Below are 22545 nucleotides of genomic sequence, written 5' to 3'. Positions count from 1 at the left end.
TTAACTGCAACATTTTATTTAGTTCAAACACACATTACAACTCTGTGACAATGATCGATCATACAAACTGTAAGTGACACAATGCACAAGAATGGCACCAATGACGTACAAGTTTGACTGGACACACACGAAGCAAGAGAAAGAAGCGTAAAAGTGTTCAGTGCTGAGCTTTCAGAAAGCTTTCCAGGATGTAGACGGATCCGGAGGATCCACTCAACACTTGAAACATCAAACCGTCGTAGTTTTAAGCTTCTGGCTCAGAATAATGATTCACAACAACTTCCAAAAACAAAATCTAAAGCAACATTTCCACAAGAATTACTTAGTAATGACGAGTAGAAACGCAGTAGTTAAGCAGTAGTAGTATGCATGTATAGTACAGATGTGAAATGTAACCTAGTTCAGATGGAGTGGCGACCGGACCTCAAAGCATCTGAGACAACAAACAAGACTTCAGGTGCTGGAACCACAAGGCCACGATGACCAATCGTTTCACAACTGTCCAAACGGCCTTTTTACACATTCATTGAGTATTTAAACATTTGTACAATTAGATGCACGGTGTCGCCAAAACACTGCCAGCACGATACTTTCTGTTCCCTCTGAAACGAGCACAAGATGCTGTTTTAAAACCAGGATTCAGGATGTGAAAAAGGACGAAATCTGCCTGTGATGTGATAAATCTGTGCTCTGACCAGCTCAAAATATGACAAAGAGCTTTAATTCTATCAGCTGGTAATAATTCATGATTCCCCTCAAACAGTTAACGGCAGATTTTAAGGGTAAAAAGTCTGATTCTAAACATATTCTGAGTTTATATAAAAATGTAAAAGCAGGAAATGAACAAAAACCCGTTAAAATCGTCTTAAAATGAACATGAAGGAGTTCAGCTCAGTTCAAAGGTTCGTGACCTCTGACCTCTGGGCTAACGAGTGTAAACCGAAGTGTTCCAGAACCAGTTTGACGACACCGTGCACATCCTGAATAAAGTGTAAAACTTTGGGTTCAGTGAGGTCGACCGCTCATCTGTTCAGTAAACATTCTCTACAGTCATCAATCACAAAGAGTGGATTTAAAAAACCTTTTTCAAGTCAGATATTCAGTAAAACAAACTGACGAAGAGGAGCTGATATGATGAAAGAAGCAGAGAACGGCTCACACCTGGGATCAGATGAGATGAGTCGGATCGTGTCGTCAAACAGCCAACGGAGCCCAAAGCAACCAGGAAGTAAACTTTTAGCTTCGTCTCATATGTGATAGGTTTCACTTTAAAGCCGGCACGGTGCTCAGAGTGATCCAAGAGGTTCTGATTCAGGGAAAACATTCATGAACCACACGTGTCGGCGCCACATTTACTGGGAGGAGGGGACTACTTTACTACGGTGGCTCTGAGAGCTCATAACAAACTCCCAAAAAGGCTTCTGGCTCTGCAGAAAATGCACCTGTGTGACATAATGTTTATTTTTGATGATGTGGGACAGACTTGGCGAGTCTTAAAGAGATATTCAGTTTCTTCTGAAGTCAGAGTTTGGAGAACCAGGGTTCTGATGGGGAGGTAACGGGTAAAACAACTCAAACCTCAGTCTAAAAGTGCTTCAAGCTAACATTTAAGGTGACCAGACGTCCCGTTTTCCAGGGACAGTCCCCGATTTTGACACTGAAAATGCGCGCAGACTGAAAATAACTCCAGTTATTACGGTAGACATTGAACGCATCGCCAGAGACGACGTCATATGACGTAAAGACGCAGCGGCGTCAACAACAACAATCTAGAGGCGGCGAAAAGGAAAGAAAAGGAGACCAGCGGCCGCCATAAAAGGTATGTTGTGTTTTAACTTTGTTATTTTGTGTGAACTGGCAGGTTTTTTTTGGCAGATTTTTCATTGAAAATGTCCATTTCAGAAACCTGGTCACCTTAATTCATTGGAGACTTTTACGCTGCACAGGGAGCTAACTACGGCGGCTGCTAGCTCCCGCGGTGCTGCGCGACGACAGGTACACGCTGTGGCACTCTGACCCAAGCTCAAACAGATGATTTCACTCTGATAGCTGCTGGGTTAGCTAGCTTAGCTAGCTTCTGGTACCAGGCTTCTTTCTCACTTGGCCTTGCCACAAACTCAGCTAGCACCGAGCTAGCTAGCAGCTCGGACTCGGGTCATGCTAGTCATGCTGGTCATCCTAGAGCGAGCAGCCCCCAGTTAGCTGAAAGTAAACACATTACCAGCCTGATGCTGCATACAACCTTTTAGAATTCAGCTACATTTCTGTCTATGCTTTCTCCTTCCTGTCGCAGGATATGTGATTAGCTGGAAATGCTGGTGCACTTTGGGTCACTTTCACTGTTTCTAACAAAGACTTTTATGTGACTGAACACAGTCGGCTGCTGTGGACAGATTATCATATCTAAGAACACAGAGTCTGAACAGATCAATCTTTAGATGATTTCTAACTGAGTTGCCTTTAAATCTCCTGACTGATGGACAACATGTTTGCTTTGAGTTGTTTTAGATCCGTCCGGCACAGATTTCTTCCCTGATTCTCCAAACTGAGCTCATTCTGACCGACGTTTCACTTTAGATCCCTTTAATCTCAAACTTATTCCCCTCATGGTGAGAGCTACAAAGGTGTGTGAATACCAGATTAAAGGGGAACTGTAGGTCCAGGAACCAGACTGTTGTTTTCAAAGCATAAAAACTCATTTGGGACTAAGTTTGTGGGGAGTTAATTACCTGGAATTGGCCTGGAACTAAAGATATGTTCTGGTGTGTTGCAGATCTGTGATATTTCGGTTCTATTTGGGCTCCTGAAGGGCTTGGACCGGCCCTGCAGATATGTTTGAGCTGTTTCCCAACAGCAGCAGCGTGAAGGGAAAGCGGTTGGGTTCAGTTCGGCTGCTTCAGATAAGCGTGTCGCCGTCAGATATGATCCGTTTCTCTGCTGGATTGTTGCAGCTGATCTAAAGTTGACCTTCGGGTTCTTCGGCTGCCATCGCAGCGCAGGATGAGCGTCGTCCGTTAGTCCTTCACAGTCAGAAGCAGCAGGAACTCTTCCCTTCTTCTTGTTCAGCAGCTCCGAGGCCTCAGTGCAAATACAAACTACAGCTTTACAACCAAAGTCTAAACCGGCCCCGAACACGCCGAGGCGCCAGGCACCAGGCGCCCTCCACCGGCAAACGTTCAGAGGCCTGATCCCATTTAAAAAGTTCACGTGCCGTTTGAACTCTGGAAGGTGTTGAAAATTTGAGAGAAACGTTGAATTCTGTCCCGGTTTGGAGGGGGTTCCTTAGGGTTTGTTGACCGGGTCGGTCCTGGCAGGTCATGCTACATCCAGTGTTCAGTACGTATGGCAGTGTGGAACAAAACGCCAGGACAGCTGCACCCTGCGGAGCGATGCAAGCGGAGGAAGAGGCCGGTGTGCTTGCTGGTTTTTCAGCGACTCCTGAGATTAAAAAACATAAATAAAATGACAAACTGCTGACTCAGTCCCACCAACTTGCGTCTGGACGGTGCGATCACTGGACAGAGCGGGTTCCCGCTCCTCTGAGCCCACGTTGGCGTGAATCAGTCCGGTTCAGGGTTGTGGTTGAACATGTTGGGCAGTCAGTAAAGGCTCCTTAAGGCAAAACTCCATCCCATGCTTTAACACCAATTCAAATAAAAGACTGGATAATAGTGCCCTCTCTTGTTGAGACTTTCTGCGGTTGGTTTGGATACTGAAGATGAAGCGGGTCTTCTGCACAGAATGGATGCCTGAAGCACAGGAGGTTGGGCGTGGTCACAGCCTGCAAGACAACGACAAGGGTTCAGAGATCAACCCGAGTCAGTGGGAGGTTTCAGGATCTGAACCGGCTGTAATTCAGGAGGAAAACGCTCCTGACCTGACGTGGCGTCTCATTATGTCTTGCTGGCGTTCTCGTAGATGACGTCTGAGGTGATGGTCTGCTGCTTCTTCTTCTGCCACATTAACAGGACGCACTGATGGATGAAGACGTACTGCTCCTGCACACAACATCAAACAGAAAGCTTTTAACAATGTTTTTATCATTATATTGCGAGATTCTGGTTTTAATGCAAATTCTAAATTCAAACCTTGAACTTAAAAGCTTCCAAATTCAGTAATAATCCCTCCTTCCTGTTCCTGGGAGCATAAATCAGGGTAAAACTCTCCAAAAACACAACCCTGGGATTTATTTAGTTCCCTTTGTGTGAAAGTTCCTCATCTAACTTCATTTCTTAAGTACGTCACTCCTTAAGTTGGCTCCGCCTCCTCTGCTAAGCCCCGCCTCCTCTGCTAAGCCCCGCCCACTCACATCCACCCTGCTGGGCGGATGAAGCCAGCTTCTGGTGGAAATGTTCTGCTGTCAGCTGCACTGAGGAGCATGCATCTTCCATCCAGCAGCAGCCTCAGAGGATATAAGAGCCCAGTGGATAAACTATATCTGAGGCTAATGTTCCAGCAGAGTTAGCTAAAGACTGTGAATGTGCAGCAAACACTTTTCATCCCACTGTTTTAACAACTTGGTCCAGTTCAACGCTGGACTGAAGGAACTGAGCCACAAAGAGGATCAGTTCCAACTCTCAGAGCCTGAACTTCAGAGCAGGGAAATGGAAGCATCTGAGAAATAACTCCTCATGGTTTATTTACTGATTTATTTCTTCCTTTAGCAGCAGCTAACGCTAACAGCTTAGCTAATGAAATAACTCCTCATGGTTTATTTATTGATTTATTTCCTCCTTTAGCAGCAGCTAACGCTAACAGCTTAGCTAATGAAATAACTCCTCATGGTTTATTTACTGATTTATTTCTTCCTTTAGCTGCAGCTAACGCTAACAGCTTAGCTAATGAAATAACTCCTCATGGTTTATTTACTGATTTATTTCTTCCTTTAGCAGCTGCTAACGCTAACAGCTTAGCTAATGAAATAACTCCTCATGGTTTATTTACCGATTTATTTCTTCCTTTAGCAGCAGCTAACGCTAACAGCATAGCTAATGAAATAACTCCTCATGGTTTATTTACTGATTTATTTCTTCCTTTAGCAGCAGCTAATGCTAACAGCTTAGCTAATGAAATAACTCCTCATGGTTTATTTACTGATTTATTTCTTCCTTTAGCAGAAGCTAACGCTAACAGCTTAGCTAATGAAATAACTCCTCATGGTTTATTTACTGATTTATTTCTTCCTTTAGCAGCAGCTAACGCTAACAGCTTAGCTAATGAAATAACTCCTCATGCTTTATTTACTGATTTATTTCTTCCTTTAGAAGCAGCTAACGCTAACAGCTTAGCTAATGAAGTATCTCCTCATGGTTTATTTACTGATTTATTTCTTCCTTTAGCAGCAGCTAACGCTAACAGCTTAGCTAATGAAATAACTCCTCATGGTTTATTTACGGATTTATTTCTTCCTTTAGCAGCAGCTAACGCTAACAGCTAACGCTAACAGCTTAGCTAATGAAATAACTCCTCATGGTTTATTTACTTCTTTATTTCTTCCTTTAGCAGCAGCTAACGCTAACAGCTTAGCTAATGAAATAACTCCTCATGCTTTATTTACTGATTTATTTCTTCCTTTAGCAGCAGCTAACGCTAACAGCTAACGCTAACAGCTAACGCTAACAGCTTAGCTAATAAAATAACTCCTCATGGTTTATTTACTGATTTATTTCTTCCTTTAGCAGCAGCTAACGCTAACAGCTAACGCTAACAGCTTAGCTAATGAAATAACTCCTCATGGTTTATTTACTGATTTATTTCCTCCTTTAGCAGCAGCTAACGCTAACAGCTTAGCTAATAAAATATCTCCTCATGGTTTATTTACTGATTTATTTCTTCCTTTAGCAGAAGCTAACGCTAACAGCTTAGCTAATGAAATAACTCCTCATGGTTTATTTACCGATTTATTTCTTCCTTTAGCAGCAGCTAACGCTAACAGCTAACGCTAACAGCTAACGCTAACGTTCTGTAACTCAGACAACCTGCAGCTGTGTTTAAGGTGTGTTTCCAACACAACACCGGTCCTCTCCTCACTCTCGGTGTGCTAACGTTACATTATCGGCATGTTTCTGATACAGATGGAGGTCTCCAGGTATAATTGGTGTTAAAACAGGGCTGAGATGGAGAGCTGCTGAGCTTAAAGCAGCAGTATTTAGACCAAAGTCTGTCTCAAACGTCTCAATAAGACCTCAGAAAGTTGTTTCAAAAGGTCATATCCCCTTTAAATATAAATACATTATTACTTGGTTTGATTTTCTTCATATTTTTATTCTGATCGTTTGCACAATAATTGATTTTGTTATTCTACTCTTAAACAGACCTGATTTTATTCACAAACTGACTTTCTTATTACGTGTTCTGATCACTTTGAGCCATAAAATGGTTTATTTTGTGATTTTATTCATGATTGATTAACAAGCTGAATGTAAAAAGTTTGTCTGACCCAATGATGCTCGATTACTTCAACAGTTTTACAGCAAACTGGGTAAAAATGTGTATTTTAAACACTTTAATGATCCAAGGCTGAAAGTGAGAGAGTTCTGGAGAGCTTCCAGAACCAGGAGCGACCCGGCGAAGGCGTTTGTGTTGCCAGCTCTGACCTCGGTCTGCACCATGGACACTCGGTGGGATCTCATCTCGGACACCATGCCCAGGATGTCGATGAACTCGTGCTCTCTGATGTGCTGCATGAGGCGATCCAGAGCGATGAAGGTCCCGGTTCTGCCGACCCCGGCACTGAAACAGGAAGCTTCTGTTAACCACACAAGTCACCCGGAGTTTGACCTGTTTTTATAGAGAATTAACACATCTATTGATTGTTTTCTGTAGCAACAGAGCCTCGGGAGGCCCCTCCCTCTTCTGAAGCCTGCTCTGATTGGTCAGCTCCTGTGGCCTGATTAGGCCCCGCCCACCAATATGTATCAACTGGCATTTTAAATTCCAGGAGGCATTTCATTGGATGGAAAGTTGTTTTGCCCCGACTGAGTCATGACGACAGCAGCTTGTTCCTTCAGGGGCGTAACTTCACAAACTGCTCGTCACATCCAGGTGATAAACGCGTATAATTGATTAAAAACAAGTATGTTCTTGGTCTAAAAGGATTTTTTTGTTGTAAATGTGATGAATGTGAAGCATGAGATCACACAAAGACACCATTTAAAGGGTCTTTAAGTAGAGAACATGGCGGTGATGAGGGCTGAAAGCATCGTTCTGGTTGTAAACTGACGCGTTTAGTCAACTAATATCTGACTCTGCGCCACAGAGCAGACCGAAAGAAGCTATTCTTATCATTTTATCCATCAGAAACACAAAGAGGACGTTTAAAGTGTCTGATCTTCACCCAGAGATCCGACACATTTCTGAGCCTGGACTCCAGCTGTCTCTGATCCATTTGGCTCCGTCTCGTCATCATTTCAGACGCCTTTTACCTCGTTATGATGACATCACATATCACCATCAGAAGGAGCAACATAAAGCACATCTCGTGACATCACTGATGAGCTGTAAAACATGGCGGCACCACGAAGATCCGTTTAAGGAGTGAGCCACAGTCAGTCTGACTGGATGAAAAGATCTAATTATCTCTTTTCCTTTCATCCAGAGCTCAGAGATCACTCACAGACTCAGGGAGGAACCTCCAGAGAATAAAAAGATGCCATCTTTTTGGGTCTGAACAAAGGCTCAGCAGCAGTGACCCCTACTGGCAGAAACGGTGAACTGCAGCTGGATTAATACCACTGAAACTGCCATAATCAGAAATAAATGAGTTTCTATGGTAATAAATGCTGCTGGGATTCATTTAGAAAAAGAAAACTTCTGTAAAACTTATAATATAAAACATAAAATCTTTCTACTTTTATTTTAAACTTGAATACTGAACCTGGTGAAATCAGACTACAGGAAAGAAAGAAATACACATTCAATTAAATGTCCAAAGAAAGGAAATGAAAATGTGTGCAAATGAAAAAATAAATGAACACAAACTTAAATCAATGCAGTTTTTCTTCTCCACTTTATACCATTATTTTTCCATAAATTCCTTTCTGGAATGACTTTTAGAAGCATCAATGAAACCTGTGGCAGTTTCAGTCCTCCATACCAAACCAAATACCAAACTTTCCAGGCGTTTCCAAGGCGACGCCATGCTTTACTGACCTGCAGTGGACGATGACGGGGTCTTTGGTCCTGTTGGCCTGCTGACGGACGATGTGGACGAACTGAAGGATGCTCTCGATGGCGTTGACCGTGGGGACGCCGTGATCCGGCCAGGAGGTGTAGTTCAGATGGAAGACGTCCTGAGTCTCGTCGGCCTGCGACAACGACAACGATTCGTGTTAAATGAGCCTTCTCCTCGGTCCAGGAGGTGTCCTGCAGGTGAGGAAACTCACGTATCCGAGTCTGAACTTCCGGATGATCCACTCTGGAGACTCGCTCTCAGACAGCATCTCCACGCTGATCTCGCCGTACATCACAGGCTCGTCTGTAAACGGCCAGTAGTGATCGCACTTCACCTGAGAGGAGGAGGAGATCGGCGTGACTGACCAGCAGGTGGCGCTGCAGAGCACCACAGTTTCACTGGGTTTCCACAGTGTCAGATACTTCTGGAGTCTCTAGTTTCTGCTCCTTCCACATCTGAATTACCTCGAATGCGACTCGTCGTTTGACCTGATAATTTACATTTAGTCACAGCTGGACAAACACTGCAGAGTTTCACTGTTGCTACAGCAATTAAAGCCACACTTGGGAAGTTTGTGAACCTTAAAACTGTGTTTCTGACTCGTTTTGCGATACTTCTGGAGTCTCTAGTAGACTCTGCTCCTTCCACATCTGAATTACCTCGTCGTTTGACCTGATAATTTGCAGTGTTTGTCCAGCTGTGACTAAATGTAGAGTTTCACTGTTGCTACAGCAATTAAAGCCACGCTTGGGAAGTTTGTGAACCTTAAAACTGTGTTTCTGACACGTTTTGCGATACTTCTGGAGTCTCTAGTAGACTCTGCTCCTTCCACATCTGAATTACCTCGAATGCGACTCGTCGTTTGACCTGATAATTTACATTTAGTCACAGCTGGACAAACACTGCAGAGTTTCACTGTTGCTACACCAATTAAAGCCACACTTGGGAAGTTTGTGAACCTTAAAACTGTGTTTCCGACTCGTTTTGTGATACTTCTCGAGTCTCTAGTAGACTCTGCTCCTTCCACATCTGAATTACCTCGTCGTTTGACCTGATAATTTGCAGTGTTTGTCCAGCTGTGACTAAATGCAGAGTTTCACTGTTGCTACAGCAATTAAAGCCACACTTGGGAAGTTTGTGAACCTTAAAACTGTGTTTCTGACTCGTTTTACGATACTTCTGGAGTCTCTAGTAGACTCTGCTCCTTCCACATCTGAATTACCTCGAATGCGACTCGTCGTTTGACCTGATAATTTACATTTAGTCACAGCTGGACAAACACTGCAGAGTTTCACTGTTGCTACAGCAATTAAAGCCACACTTGGGAAGTTTGTGAACCTTAAAACTGTGTTTCTGACTCGTTTTGCGATACTTCTGGAGTCTCTAGTAGACTCTGCTCCTTCCACATCTGAATTACCTCGTCATTTGACCTGATAATTTGCCATAGTTTGTCCAGCTGTGACTAAATGCAGAGTTTCACTGTTGCTACAGCAATTAAAGCCACACTTGGGAAGTTTGTGAACCTTAAAACTGTGTTTCTGACTCGTTTTGCGATACTTCTGGAGTCTCTAGTAGACTCTGCTCCTTCCACATCTGAATTACCTCGAATGCGACTCGTCGTTTGACCTGATAATTTACATTTAGTCACAGCTGGACAAACACTGCAGAGTTTCACTGTTGCTACAGCAATTAAAGCCACACTTGGGAAGTTTGTGAACCTTAAAACTGTGTTTCTGACTCGTTTTGCGATACTTCTGGAGTCTCTAGTAGACTCTGCTCCTTCCACATCTGAATTACCTCGTCATTTGACCTGATAATTTGCCATAGTTTGTCCAGCTGTGACTAAATGCAGAGTTTCACTGTTGCTACAGCAATTAAAGCCACACTTGGGAAGTTTGTGAACCTTAAAACTGTGTTTCTGACTCGTTTTGCGATACTTCTGGAGTCTCTAGTAGACTCTGCTCCTTCCACATCTGAATTACCTCGAATGCGACTCGTCGTTTGACCTGATAATTTACATTTAGTCACAGCTGGACAAACACTGCAGAGTTTCACTGTTGCTACAGCAATTAAAGCCACACTTGGGAAGTTTGTGAACCTTAAAACTGTGTTTCTGACTCGTTTTGCGATACTTCTGGAGTCTCTAGTAGACTCTGCTCCTTCCACATCTGAATTACCTCGTCGTTTGACCTGATAGTTTGCAGTGTTTGTCCAGCTGTGACTAAATGTAGAGTTTCACTGTTGCTACACCAATTAAAGCCACACTTGGGAAGTTTGTGAACCTTAAAACTGTGTTTCTGACACGTTTTGCGATACTTCTGGAGTCTCTAGTAGACTCTGCTCCTTCCACATCTGAATTACCTCGAATGCGACTCGTCGTTTGACCTGATAATTTACATTTAGTCACAGCTGGACAAACACTGCAGAGTTTCACTGTTGCTACAGCAATTAAAGCCACACTTGGGAAGTTTGTGAACCTTAAAACTGTGTTTCTGACTCATTTTATGATACTTCTGGAGTCTCTAGTAGACTCTGCTCCTTCCACATCTGAATTACCTCGAATGCGACTCGTCGTTTGACCTGATAATTTACATTTAGTCACAGCTGGACAAACACTGCAGAGTTTCACTGTTGCTACAGCAATTAAAGCCACACTTGGGAAGTTTGTGAACCTTAAAACTGTGTTTCTGACTCGTTTTGCGATACTTCTGGAGTCTCTAGTAGACTCTGCTCCTTCCACATCTGAATTACCTCGTCATTTGACCTGATAATTTGCCATAGTTTGTCCAGCTGTGACTAAATGCAGAGTTTCACTGTTGCTACAGCAATTAAAGCCACACTTGGGAAGTTTGTGAACCTTAAAACTGTGTTTCTGACTCGTTTTGCGATACTTCTGGAGTCTCTAGTAGACTCTGCTCCTTCCACATCTGAATTACCTCGAATGCGACTCGTCGTTTGACCTGATAATTTACATTTAGTCACAGCTGGACAAACACTGCAGAGTTTCACTGTTGCTACAGCAATTAAAGCCACACTTGGGAAGTTTGTGAACCTTAAAACTGTGTTTCTGACTCGTTTTGCGATACTTCTGGAGTCTCTAGTAGACTCTGCTCCTTCCACATCTGAATTACCTCGTCGTTTGACCTGATAATTTGCAGTGTTTGTCCAGCTGTGACTAAATGCAGAGTTTCACTGTTGCTACAGCAATTAAAGCCACATGTGGGAAGTTTGTGAACCTTAAAACTGTGTTTCTGACTCGTTTTGCGATACTTCTCGAGTCTCTAGTGGACTCTCCTCCTTCCACATCTGAATTACCTCGAATGCGACTCGTCGTTTGACCTGATAATTTACATTTAGTCACAGCTGGACAAACACTGCAGAGTTTCACTGTTGCTACAGCAATTAAAGCCACACTTGGGAAGTTTGTGAACCTTAAAACTGTGTTTCTGACTCGTTTTGCGATACTTCTCGAGTCTCTAGTAGACTCTGCTCCTTCCACATCTGAATTACCTCGTCGTTTGACCTGATAGTTTGCAGTGTTTGTCCAGCTGTGACTAAATGTAGAGTTTCACTGTTGCTACACCAATTAAAGCCACACTTGGGAAGTTTGTGAACCTTAAAACTGTGTTTCTGACACGTTTTGCGATACTTCTGGAGTCTCTAGTAGACTCTGCTCCTTCCACATCTGAATTACCTCGAATGCGACTCGTCGTTTGACCTGATAATTTACATTTAGTCACAGCTGGACAAACACTGCAGAGTTTCACTGTTGCTACAGCAATTAAAGCCACACTTGGGAAGTTTGTGAACCTTAAAACTGTGTTTCTGACTCATTTTATGATACTTCTGGAGTCTCTAGTAGACTCTGCTCCTTCCACATCTGAATTACCTCGAATGCGACTCGTCGTTTGACCTGATAATTTACATTTAGTCACAGCTGGACAAACACTGCAGAGTTTCACTGTTGCTACAGCAATTAAAGCCACACTTGGGAAGTTTGTGAACCTTAAAACTGTGTTTCTGACCCTTTTTTAGTACGTTGACCTCCTGAAACTGACCTGGAGCGCCCCGACGGCTGAGATACCGCCGTTTTACGGGCGCTTGACCTCTTTGTGGGTTGTTAATGGCGTCTTCACCATGACAACCGATTCAGTGTACGGCTGTGCAGATGTACAGATGTTTTATTACATCCACAGCTGTAGGGGGAGCTCTCGTGCTCTTAAACATCTTATCTGAGCTTTTTCACCATCTCTGCTGGTCATAATTTTGACAAACTTCCCTAAATATTTCTTCACTTGTACTGTGATTGGCTACTGCTGGAGCAGACATCCAATCACAAAGCAGATCTGTTAAAGCTCTGCTGCACACTTTGGGACGAGCGGCTGGCGCTCCCTCACCCGCCGCCGCTCGTTGCACTGAGTCAGCATGACGACGATGGGCGACTTCTGCTGCAGCACCATCTTCCAGAAATCGTTTCGGGTCTCGGGCAGCGGACCCTGAGTGGCGATGTACTCCCTGGAGTGTTTGTAGCCCTGAATAAAAAGAATAAAGACAGTTAAAAGTCAAATCTGGCTCAGGGTTAACCCTAACCCGGTGCTGTTGGACTCACAGGTATGTAGTTGGCGTTGATGTAGTCGGCACCTTCATCGTTGTGCATGGAGATCAGCTTGACCCGACTGAAGTCGTCTGAGTGGAGGTTAAAGCACGTTGGTCAGAAGGTAAACTGCAGCTGATCGTCACATTAAAGAGAAAACAGGAAGCATTTCAGGGTGAAACGGGGTGAAAGTGACTCACAGGGCAGGATGTTGGTGTATCGGTTCTTGGGCCTGTTGACCGGCAGGTCTGCAGCATCGTGGGACAGGTCCACCCCAACGCTCTTCAGCTCCTGAAAGACATTCAGCCTTCAGGTCACACAGGTGGAAACATGTTCATTTAGTTTTAGGAGCAGCTCGTGAAGTACAGAACAACCGCCTGTTGGGGCTCCTGGAGACCTGACGCCGACCTGCTGGTGGTTTTGTGGAACCTCGGAGTGATTCAGTAAAGGTTTTCATGTCTTTGTGTTCGTCCATCAGCGCTGGACCTGGAGCAGCTGGCAGAGATAGGTGAGTTCACCTGGAAACTGTCTCAGCTTCCTCATTCCTTCCTGCAGGTGATTTACAGCAGAGACCTCATGTTGAAGGAAAACTACTGTTTTCTGCAGGTGTTTTATGTTGAACAGCGATCCAGACAGAATCTCTGACATATTTATCCATAAAACCAGGAAGCAGCTGCAGAGATTCACTGAAACATGTTCAAACATGAACATAAACCCAGAATCTGAGGCAGAACCAGAGTTTTTTATTCATTATTCTGTATATGTCTGCACAAATATCACGACGAGAGCAAAAAAACAAACAGTGGCGTCCCTCAAGGCTCGATCCTGGGGTCCCTGCTTTTTAAAATTTACATGCTGCCACTTCACAGAACAGTTCAACGAAGCTAAAGTTAAGTTAAATGAAGTCCTGATCAGCCATCATTTCTGCTACATTTTATATAAAACCAGGAAGCAGCTGCAGAGATTCACTGAAACATGTTCAAACATGAACATAAACCCAGAATCTGAGGCAGAAACAGAGTTTTTTCTCAGTTCTCAGCAGCTTTAAAGTGAATCTCTGGTCTGAGCTCCTTTATTCTCCAACACAGCCTGAACCCTCGGAGACAAGCTTTCTGTCATTTCTTTAAGGAGTCTTCAGGAATAGTTCTCCAGGCTTCTTGAAGGACATCCCAAAGCTCTTCTTTGGATGTGGGCTGCCTTTTGTTCCGTTCTCTGTCAGATGATCCCACACTGCTTCAATAATGTTGAGGTCCGGGCTCTGGGGAGGATTCATCCCTCCATAAGACCTGTTGCCACTGATTTTCAGTCCACTTCTTGTGTCATTTGGCACAGCTCAGCCTTTTCTCCCTGTTTCCCTTCCTTAAGAACGGCTTCTTGACAGCCACCCTTCCATGGAGACCATTTCTGATGAGGCTTGGGCCAACAGTAGATGGATCAGCTGAAGGTCCAGATGCATCTCTCAGGTCCTGTCAGGTCACAGCTGGATTTTTTCCTCTTTCTTAAGGACATCACTTTCAGATCCTGTTCATCTGCTGGAGATAGTTTTTATCTTTGCTGTTTTTCATAGATGCAGCTAAAGAAATGGGAACAAATGATGTGTCTTTGTGACAGGCTGCTGGTAACAAAGTGCCTAAAGATCCAGTTTAAAATGGCTTCTTTGCTAAGTTGTCTGTTCTGTGTCGACACAACACTGGTTCATCCCTTGAGTTAGGAGCCTTTTTTCTGCCTGAATGGGTCAAAGGTCAGAGTTAAGCGGCTGAACAAAGAAAAAACACATTCCTCTTGGCGAAGAACCAGTTTTAAATTGCATCTTTAAGTACTTTGAAATGCCTTCAGAAAGCCAGATGCATCTCTCAGGTCTTGTCAGGTCTTTGCTCAGTTAGAAACACTGCAGTGGGACTACTTCTAATTATTTACTCTCAGTGGTGCGAACACAACCCAAGAAGAAGAAACCCATAAAGTAAAGCTGGTAAGAATCAGAAGGTTTCCGGACACAGAAACTAAAAAGATTAAAGCAGCCTTCAGGGGATTCTCTGTCACATGATGGCTGGACTGAGGGTCTCCGGGGGGGCGAGGTCGTTCTGTTTCAACAGGAAGAGGATAATCGGACCTACCTCGAACTGCAGAGAGAACTTGTAGGCAGAGTCTTTGCTCATATCTTTGAAGAAGGCGTCGAAGTCGTCCAGCTGCACGGGGCTGAAAGCAGAAAAACAGCCGTCAACACCTTCTTCTTCACGGCTTTTAACCTCCGACAGTCATGAGAAGAAACAGAACCTCCAACACTTGCACTGAACTTCTCCTCCCAACAGAACCAACCTTTACTTTCTATACTTTCTTTATTCCCTTAAAACACCTTAAACTAACGTACGAGCCTGAATAAAAGTAAAGCTACTCGTGCAGAAAGATCCATTTTACAGTCTGAGCAGTGAACCTGCCGGTTAGAGCTGGAGCTCCTGCAGTAAGTAAGTGAATACAGCTGTGGGGTTAGTTTCATGTAACTCTGCTGGATTAGTGATGGCAGCGCACGCACACACACGTGCACGCACACACGTGCACACACACACACACACACACACCCTGAGTCGTGTTACCTTGTTAGCTTCCGTTTCTTTAAAGCTGTCTTGCTCCTATAAAATAAAACATGTGAAGTCCTCATGATGACCTCTGACCTTCAGCAACATCATCATCGTCACATTCAGCTCTGACCGATGAAGGGTTCTGACTGTCAGTGCAGCAGCAGTGGCGCCCCCTGCTGTCCGTTTAGCACAACTACAGCTTCCACCTTTATCCTCAAATCACCCTCTACAGATTCTGGTAGATTCTTTAGTTTAATCACGGCTGAGAGCGACTTCCTCAGAACTAATTAAAAGAAAGTACACCCTCTACAGATTCTGAAGTTTTACATAATGAACATCATCTGCTCAGAAAATCAAACCTCACAGGACATGTTAGCATTATTGTTCATTATTTACTGAACAAAACGCAGAAGCAGGCTGTGAGAAACTAAGTGAACCCTCGCTGCTTCCACGGGAATTAAGAGGGGAAGTGAAAAGGGACAAACTTTCTTCTTCATGACGGTAAAATCAGGAGGAAACAGCTGCTGCAGAGACGAGTGGAAACTAAAACGGGGGGGTCTGATTGGTTCAAAATGTTTAAACATGAGGAAATATTCTAAAAATCCTTCTCATGAGGAACATAAAACCTTATTCTAAGTAAGCAGGATTTCAGAAGTCTGTGGCTCAATTGAACTTCCTTTTCCACACAAACTGGAGTTTTCTTTTAGTGAATCGGGTTCCATCTCAGATCTGGAACTGAGGCCTTTAAATTAGATTATTCATATGTCAAATACTACATCAATACATCAAATTTAGCAAAAGATTTAAACAAAAAGATGAGGGGAAACCCATTAAATCGTGGAAAATTAAATTTTCTTTAACACCAGCAGCCACAGACTTCCAGAGAGGAACCCAAACATCGGTCCGACCCGGCAGAACAACAGACGTCATGCTCAGAACTGTGTCCCGCTTCATTCACATCGGTCATGCAGCTGTTTGACCATCTCAGATATTCACCTTTAACTCATGCATTTACACTGAAATTAGCCAAATTTTCTCCAGAAGCACTCGTGATGTTCTGACTCAGAACATCCAGTGGGAGGAAATGTGGAGGCGCTACAACACATTCAGCTACTCCATCTGTACGCAACAACGTGCACTGGAACAAAGTGACGGCATGCAGCACAGCGGGGTTAGCATCATGCTACGGGACATCCAACAGGTTAGTAGTTCCACCACAGACACAGCACGACAGGACAAAGTTCAACATGTCACTTCCTTTTAACTGTTAAAGACCAGTCTGGTGTTTTTCTTGTCAATGTGATCGAAAAATCAGGGGCCCCACAGTGGCTCCCTGTGGAACTCCAGCCTCATGTCTCTGTGGATAAAGCTAAAGCACCTTATAGTTTCCACTGTTTTTCTTTTCAAAGACTTTTTGTGTTTAGGAATCTTAAAAAATCTGCTAAAGTAAACACGAACTAACTAACCACGTAAGTAACTAAGTAACTATTTGAGTTTGAATGTTAGAAATGAAAGAAGAACAGTTTTGTTTTCTAAATATTAGGCTTTTTTTAAGTCCTGATCCAGCCTAATTTCTTCATGTAAGTGTCCTGATCAACAGTTCTCCAGCTCCAGTTTTTCTTTGGACATTTTCTACTTTTTCCCTCATCTTCAGTCCTTGTTCCTGAGTATTTTCAGTGTTTTTTCTTCATTCAGCCACTTAACTCTGACCTTTGACCCATTCAGGCAGAAAAAAGGCTCCTAACTCAAGGGATGAACCAGTGTTGTGTCGACACAGAACAGACAACTTAGCAAAGAAGCCATTTTAAACTGGATCTTTAGGCTCTTTGTTACCAGCAGCCTGTCACAAAGACACATCATTTGTTCCCATTTCTTTAGCTGCATCTATGAAAAACAGCAAAGAAAACACAGTTTGACAGATTTCTGTAACCTTTAAAGTGTCCTGATCAACAGTTCTGCAGCTTTCTGAAGCTCTTTAAGAGTTTTTCTTTGATATTTTCTGCTTTTCCCCCCCATCTTCAGTCCTTGTTCCTGAGCATTTTCAGAGGAATGTGTTTTTCTTTGTTCAGCCACTTATCTCTGACCTTTGACCCATTCAGGCAGAAAAAAGGCTCCTAACTCAAGGGATGAACCAGTGTTGTGTCGACACAGAACAGACAACTTAGCAAAGAAGCCATTTTAAACTGGATCTTTAGGCTCTTTGTTACCAGCAGCCTGTCACAAAGACACATCATTTGTTGCCATTTCTTTAGCTGCATCTATGAAAAACAGCAAAGATAAAAACTATCTACAGCAGATGAACAGGATCTGAAAGTGATGTCCTTAAGAAAGAGGAAAAAATCCAGCTGTGACCTGACAGGACCTGAGAGATGCATCTGGACCTTCAGCTGATCCATCTACTGTTGGCCCAAGCCTCATCAGAAATGGGCTCCATGGAAGGGTGGCTGTCAAGAAGCCGTTCTTAAGGAAGGGAAACAGGGAGAAAAGGCTGAGCTGTGCCAAATGACACAAGAAGTGGACTGAAAATCAGTGGCAACAGGTCTTATGGAGGGATGAATCCTCCCCAGAGCCCGGACCTCAACATTATTGAAGCAGTGTGGGATCATCTGACAGAGAACGGAACAAAAGGCAGCCCACATCCAAAGAAGAGCTTTGGGATGTCCTTCAAGAAGCCTGGAGAACTATTCCTGAAGACTCCTTAAAGAAATGACAGAAAGCTGGTCTCAGAGGGTTCAGGCTGTGTTGGAGAATAAAGGAGCTCAGACCAGAGATTCACTTTAAAGCTGCTGAGAACTGATAAAAAACTCTGTTTCTGCCTCAGATTCTGGGTTTATGTTCAGGTTTGAACATGTTTCAGTGAATCTCTGCAGCTGCTTCCTGGTTTTACAGGAAATATGTAGAGAAATTAAGCTGATCAGGACTTCATTTAACTTAACTTTAACTTCGTTGAACTGTTCTGTGAAGTGGCAGCATGTAAATTAAAAAAAGCAGGGGCCCCAGGATCGAGCCTTGAGGGACGCCACTGTGATATTTGTGCAGACATATACAGAATAACACCAGACTTGTCTGTTAGTTGTGGATCAGAGGAGGGTAAAACTTTGTCTCTGATCAGTACTGTGGGCTGTGGCTCTGACTGGACATGCCCCTGAAGTGCAGCAGGTGCTTACTTACCACAGATTAATATAAAAAGCCAAAAGATAGTCAGTCCAAAGGCAGGATGGCAGTAGGGTAAGGAAGGCAAAGAGGCTTCTTCGCCTGAAGGGTTCAAATAAACACAAAAATAAAAAACACAAACAAACAAGAGAAAATAAAGAAAACGGACACCAGGGGGCGACAGGTTGGGACAGAACATGGTGCTCCATTAGTAAAGAGCTTCACATTAGTGCTGAACACAGAGTTAATGCATCATGCAGCCGCTCAGAGAGGCCGTTGTCCCCGCTGGACAACAGCAGCCTGTCTGCCGCCGCTCCTCAATGGCCGCTCTGTCTCAACTCAACAGGGTCCGTGACATCACCGCGTCCTCCCAGCCCACAATGCATCACTCATCACCATGAGTCAAAGACAGCTTGTCTCCCTGTGCTGACGCCACCTTCACAGAGCTGATGACCTCACTGATGCCGAAGGCGGGAACGGTTGTTTAACCACACCGAGCGAGTTCATCAGATTCATATGTTCGGCTCTCTATTGTCTTACTGACGGCTTCCTGCTTGGACCTCCGGCGCCGTGGCCCCTTAAACGTTGAGTTTACATTAAAATAACAGTTCTTGTGAGCGTTTATGGGGGTAAAAAAAACCTCCAGCTCCTAAACCTCCAGCTCCTAATCCTCCAGCTCCTAAACCTCCAGCTCCTAAACCTCCAGCTCCTAAACCTCCAGCTCCTAAACCTCCAGCTCCTAAACCTCCAGCTCCTAAACCTCCAGTTCCTAAACCTCCAGCTCCTAAACCTCCAGCTCCTAAACCTCCAGCTCCTAATCCTCCAGCTCCTAAACCTCCAGCTCCTAAACCTCCAGCTCCTAAAGCTCCAGCTCCTAAACCTCCAGCTCCTAAACCTCCAGCTTTTAAACCTCCAGCTCCTAAACCTCCAGCTCCTAAACCTCCAGCTCCTAAACCTCCAGCTCCTAAAGCTCCAGCTCCTAAACCTCCAGCTCCTAAACGGCCAGCTCCTAAACCTCCAGCTCCTAAAGCTCCAGCTCCTAAACCTCCAGCTCCTAAACCTCCAGCTCCTAAACCTCCAGCTCCTAAACCTCCAGCTCCTAAACCTCCAGCTCCTAATCCTCCAGCTCCTAAACCTCCAGCTCCTAAACCTCCAGCTCCTAAAGCTCCAGCTCCTAAACCTCCAGCTCCTAAACCTCCAGCTCCTAATCCTCCAGCTCCTAAACCTCCAGCTCATAAACCTCCAGCTCATAAACCTCCAGCTCCTAAACCTCCAGCTCATAAACCTCCAGCTCCTAAAGCTCCAGCTCCTAAACCTCCAGCTCCTAAACCTCCAGCTCCTAAACCTCCAGCTCCTAAACCTCCAGCTCATAACCCTCCAGCTCATAAACCTCCAGCTCCTAAACCTCCAGCTCCTAAAGCTCCAGCTCCTAAACCTCCAGCTCCTAAACCTCCAGCTCCTAAAGCTCCAGCTCCTAAAGCTCCAGCTCCTAAACCTCCAGCTCCTAAACCTCCAGCTCCTAAACCTCCAGCTCCTAAAGCTCCAGCTCCTAAACCTCCAGCTCCTAAACCTCCAGCTCCTAAACCTCCAGCTCCTAAAGCTCCAGCTCCTAAACCTCCAGCTCCTAAACCTCCAGCTCCTAAAGCTCCAGCTCCTAAACCTCCAGCTCCTAAAGCTCCAGCTCCTAAACCTCCAGCTCCTAAACCTCCAGCTCATAAACCTCCAGCTCCTAAACCTCCAGCTCCTAATCCTCCAGCTCATAAACCTCCAGCTCATAAACCTCCAGCTCCTAAACCTCCAGCTCCTAAACCTCCAGCTCCTAATCCTCCAGCTCCTAAACCTCCAGCTCCTAAACCTCCAGCTCCTAAACCTCCAGCTCCTAAACCTCCAGCTCCTAAACCTCCAGCTCCTAATCCTCCAGCTCCTAAACCTCCAGCTCCTAAACCTCCAGCTCCTAAAGCTCCAGCTCCTAAACCTCCAGCTCCTAAACCTCCAGCTTTTAAACCTCCAGCTCCTAAACCTCCAGCTCCTAAACCTCCAGCTCCTAAAGCTCCAGCTCCTAAAGCTCCAGCTCCTAAACCTCCAGCTCCTAAAGCTCCAGCTCCTAAACCTCCAGCTCCTAAACCTCCAGCTCCTAAAGCTCCAGCTCCTAAACCTCCAGCTCCTAAACCTCCAGCTCCTAAACCTCCAGCTCCTAAACCTCCAGCTCCAGCTCCTAAACCTCCAGCTCCTAAACCTCCAGCTCCTAAACCTCCAGCTTTTAAACCTCCAGCTCCTAAACCTCCAGCTCCTAAACCTCCAGCTCCTAAACCTCCAGCTCCTAAACCTCCAGCTCCTAAACCTCCAGCTCCTAAACCTCCAGCTCCTAAACCTCCAGCTCCTAAAGCTCCAGCTCCTAAACCTCCAGCTCCTAAACCTCCAGCTCCTAAACCTCCAGCTCCTAAACCTCCAGCTCCAGCTCCTAAACCTCCAGCTCCTAAACCTCCAGTTCCTAAACCTCCAGCTCCTAAACCTCCAGCTCCTAAACCTCCAGCTCCTAAACCTCCAGCTCCTAAACCTCCAGCTCCTAAACCTCCAGCTCCTAAACCTCCAGCTCCTCCAGCTCCTAATCCTCCAGCTCCTAAAGCTCCAGCTCCTAAAGCTCCAGCTCCTAAACCTCCAGCTCCTAAACCTCCAGCTCCTAAACCTCCAGCTCCTAAACCTCCAGCTCCTAATCCTCCAGCTCCTAAACCTCCAGCTCCTAAACCTCCAGCTCCTAAAGCTCCAGCTCCTAAACCTCCAGCTCCTAAACCTCCAGCTTTTAAACCTCCAGCTCCTAAACCTCCAGCTCCTAAACCTCCAGCTCCTAAACCTCCAGCTCCTAAAGCTCCAGCTCCTAAACCTCCAGCTCCTAAACCTCCAGCTCCTAAAGCTCCAGCTCCTAAACCTCCAGCTCCTAAACCTCCAGCTCCTAAACCTCCAGCTCCTAAACCTCCAGCTCCAGCTCCTAAACCTCCAGCTCCTAAACCTCCAGTTCCTAAACCTCCAGCTCCTAAACCTCCAGCTCCTAAACCTCCAGCTCCTAAACCTCCAGCTCCTAAACCTCCAGCTCCTAAAGCTCCAGCTCCTAAACCTCCAGCTCCTAAACCTCCAGCTCCTAAACCTCCAGCTCCTCCAGCTCCTAATCCTCCAGCTCCTAAAGCTCCAGCTCCTAAAGCTCCAGCTCCTAAACCTCCAGCTCCTAAACCTCCAGCTCCTAAACCTCCAGCTCCTAAACCTCCAGCTCCTAAACCTCCAGCTCCTCCAGCTCCTAAACCTCCAGTTCCTAAACCTCCAGCTCCTAAACCTCCAGCTCCTAAACCTCCAGCTCCTAAACCTCCAGCTCCTAAACCTCCAGCTCCTAAACCTCCAGCTCCTAATCCTCCAGCTCCTAAACCTCCAGCTCCTAATCCTCCAGCTCCTAAACCTCCAGCTCATAAACCTCCAGCTCCTAAACCTCCAGCTCCTAAACCTCCAGCTCATAAACCTCCAGCTCCTAAACCTCCAGCTCCTAAAGCTCCAGCTCCTAAAGCTCCAGCTCCTAAACCTCCAGCTCCTAAAGCTCCAGCTCCTAAACCTCCAGTTCCTAAACCTCCAGCTCCTAAACCTCCAGCTCCTAAACCTCCAGCTCCTAAACCTCCAGCTCCTCCAGCTCCTAAACCTCCAGCTCCTAAACCTCCAGCTCCTAAAGCTCCAGCTCCTAAACCTCCAGCTCCTAAACGGCCACAGAAATGAACATGATTACAGCCTGGAGCACAAGCTTCTGGGTCCAAACTCTGAACTTCAGAGGGATTCAGGACTGATCTGAGAGCAGAAAAAGATTAAAAACTGACCCTGTGAGTGGGTGGAACCAACAGAACTGAGACATCACTTCTGCACAGGTGAATTTTCCAGGTTTTCCATCTTAAGTTCACTGCATCTTATGTTTCTGTAACCATTTCCTGTAAAGATCGTGTGCTCATGTGATGTTTAAATAAAGATTTACTGATTGTCTGGAACACATCTAAGACCTAATCAGCCCGTTAAACGTA

At 45.0% G+C, this 22545-nt stretch overlaps 1 protein-coding gene across 3 annotated transcripts in view; it reads right to left on the bottom strand.

Moving 5' to 3' along the window:
* The window catches only part of ptpro (protein tyrosine phosphatase receptor type O), a 69388-nt gene continuing 46843 nt past the window's right edge, over window positions 1-22545 (bottom strand). The window contains exons 17-27 of one of the 3 annotated variants that reach the window (XM_072377455.1): window positions 18515-18598; window positions 15359-15394; window positions 14882-14963; window positions 12968-13058; window positions 12783-12859; window positions 12571-12705; window positions 8385-8507; window positions 8152-8306; window positions 6597-6732; window positions 3878-3998; window positions 1-3781 (exon numbers count right to left, since the gene is read on the bottom strand). In XM_072377455.1, the coding sequence (XP_072233556.1) occupies window positions 3894-3998; window positions 6597-6732; window positions 8152-8306; window positions 8385-8507; window positions 12571-12705; window positions 12783-12859; window positions 12968-13058; window positions 14882-14963; window positions 15359-15394; window positions 18515-18598 (1024 nt within the window). In that variant the 3' untranslated portion in view covers window positions 1-3781; window positions 3878-3893. The remainder of the gene's footprint in view (window positions 3782-3877; window positions 3999-6596; window positions 6733-8151; window positions 8307-8384; window positions 8508-12570; window positions 12706-12782; window positions 12860-12967; window positions 13059-14881; window positions 14964-15358; window positions 15395-18514; window positions 18599-22545) is intronic. The other 2 variants (XM_072377456.1, XM_072377457.1) reach the window with 2 other exon arrangements.

The sequence above is a fragment of the Leuresthes tenuis genome, unplaced genomic scaffold, assembly GCF_036924035.1.
Source record: "Leuresthes tenuis unplaced genomic scaffold, fLeuTen1.0.hap1 SCAF_23, whole genome shotgun sequence".
In the NCBI taxonomy this organism is placed as follows: Eukaryota; Metazoa; Chordata; class Actinopteri; order Atheriniformes; family Atherinopsidae; genus Leuresthes; species Leuresthes tenuis.
Note: the sequence above shows the minus strand (reverse complement) of the source record. Positions and strands in the feature narration are given on the sequence as shown.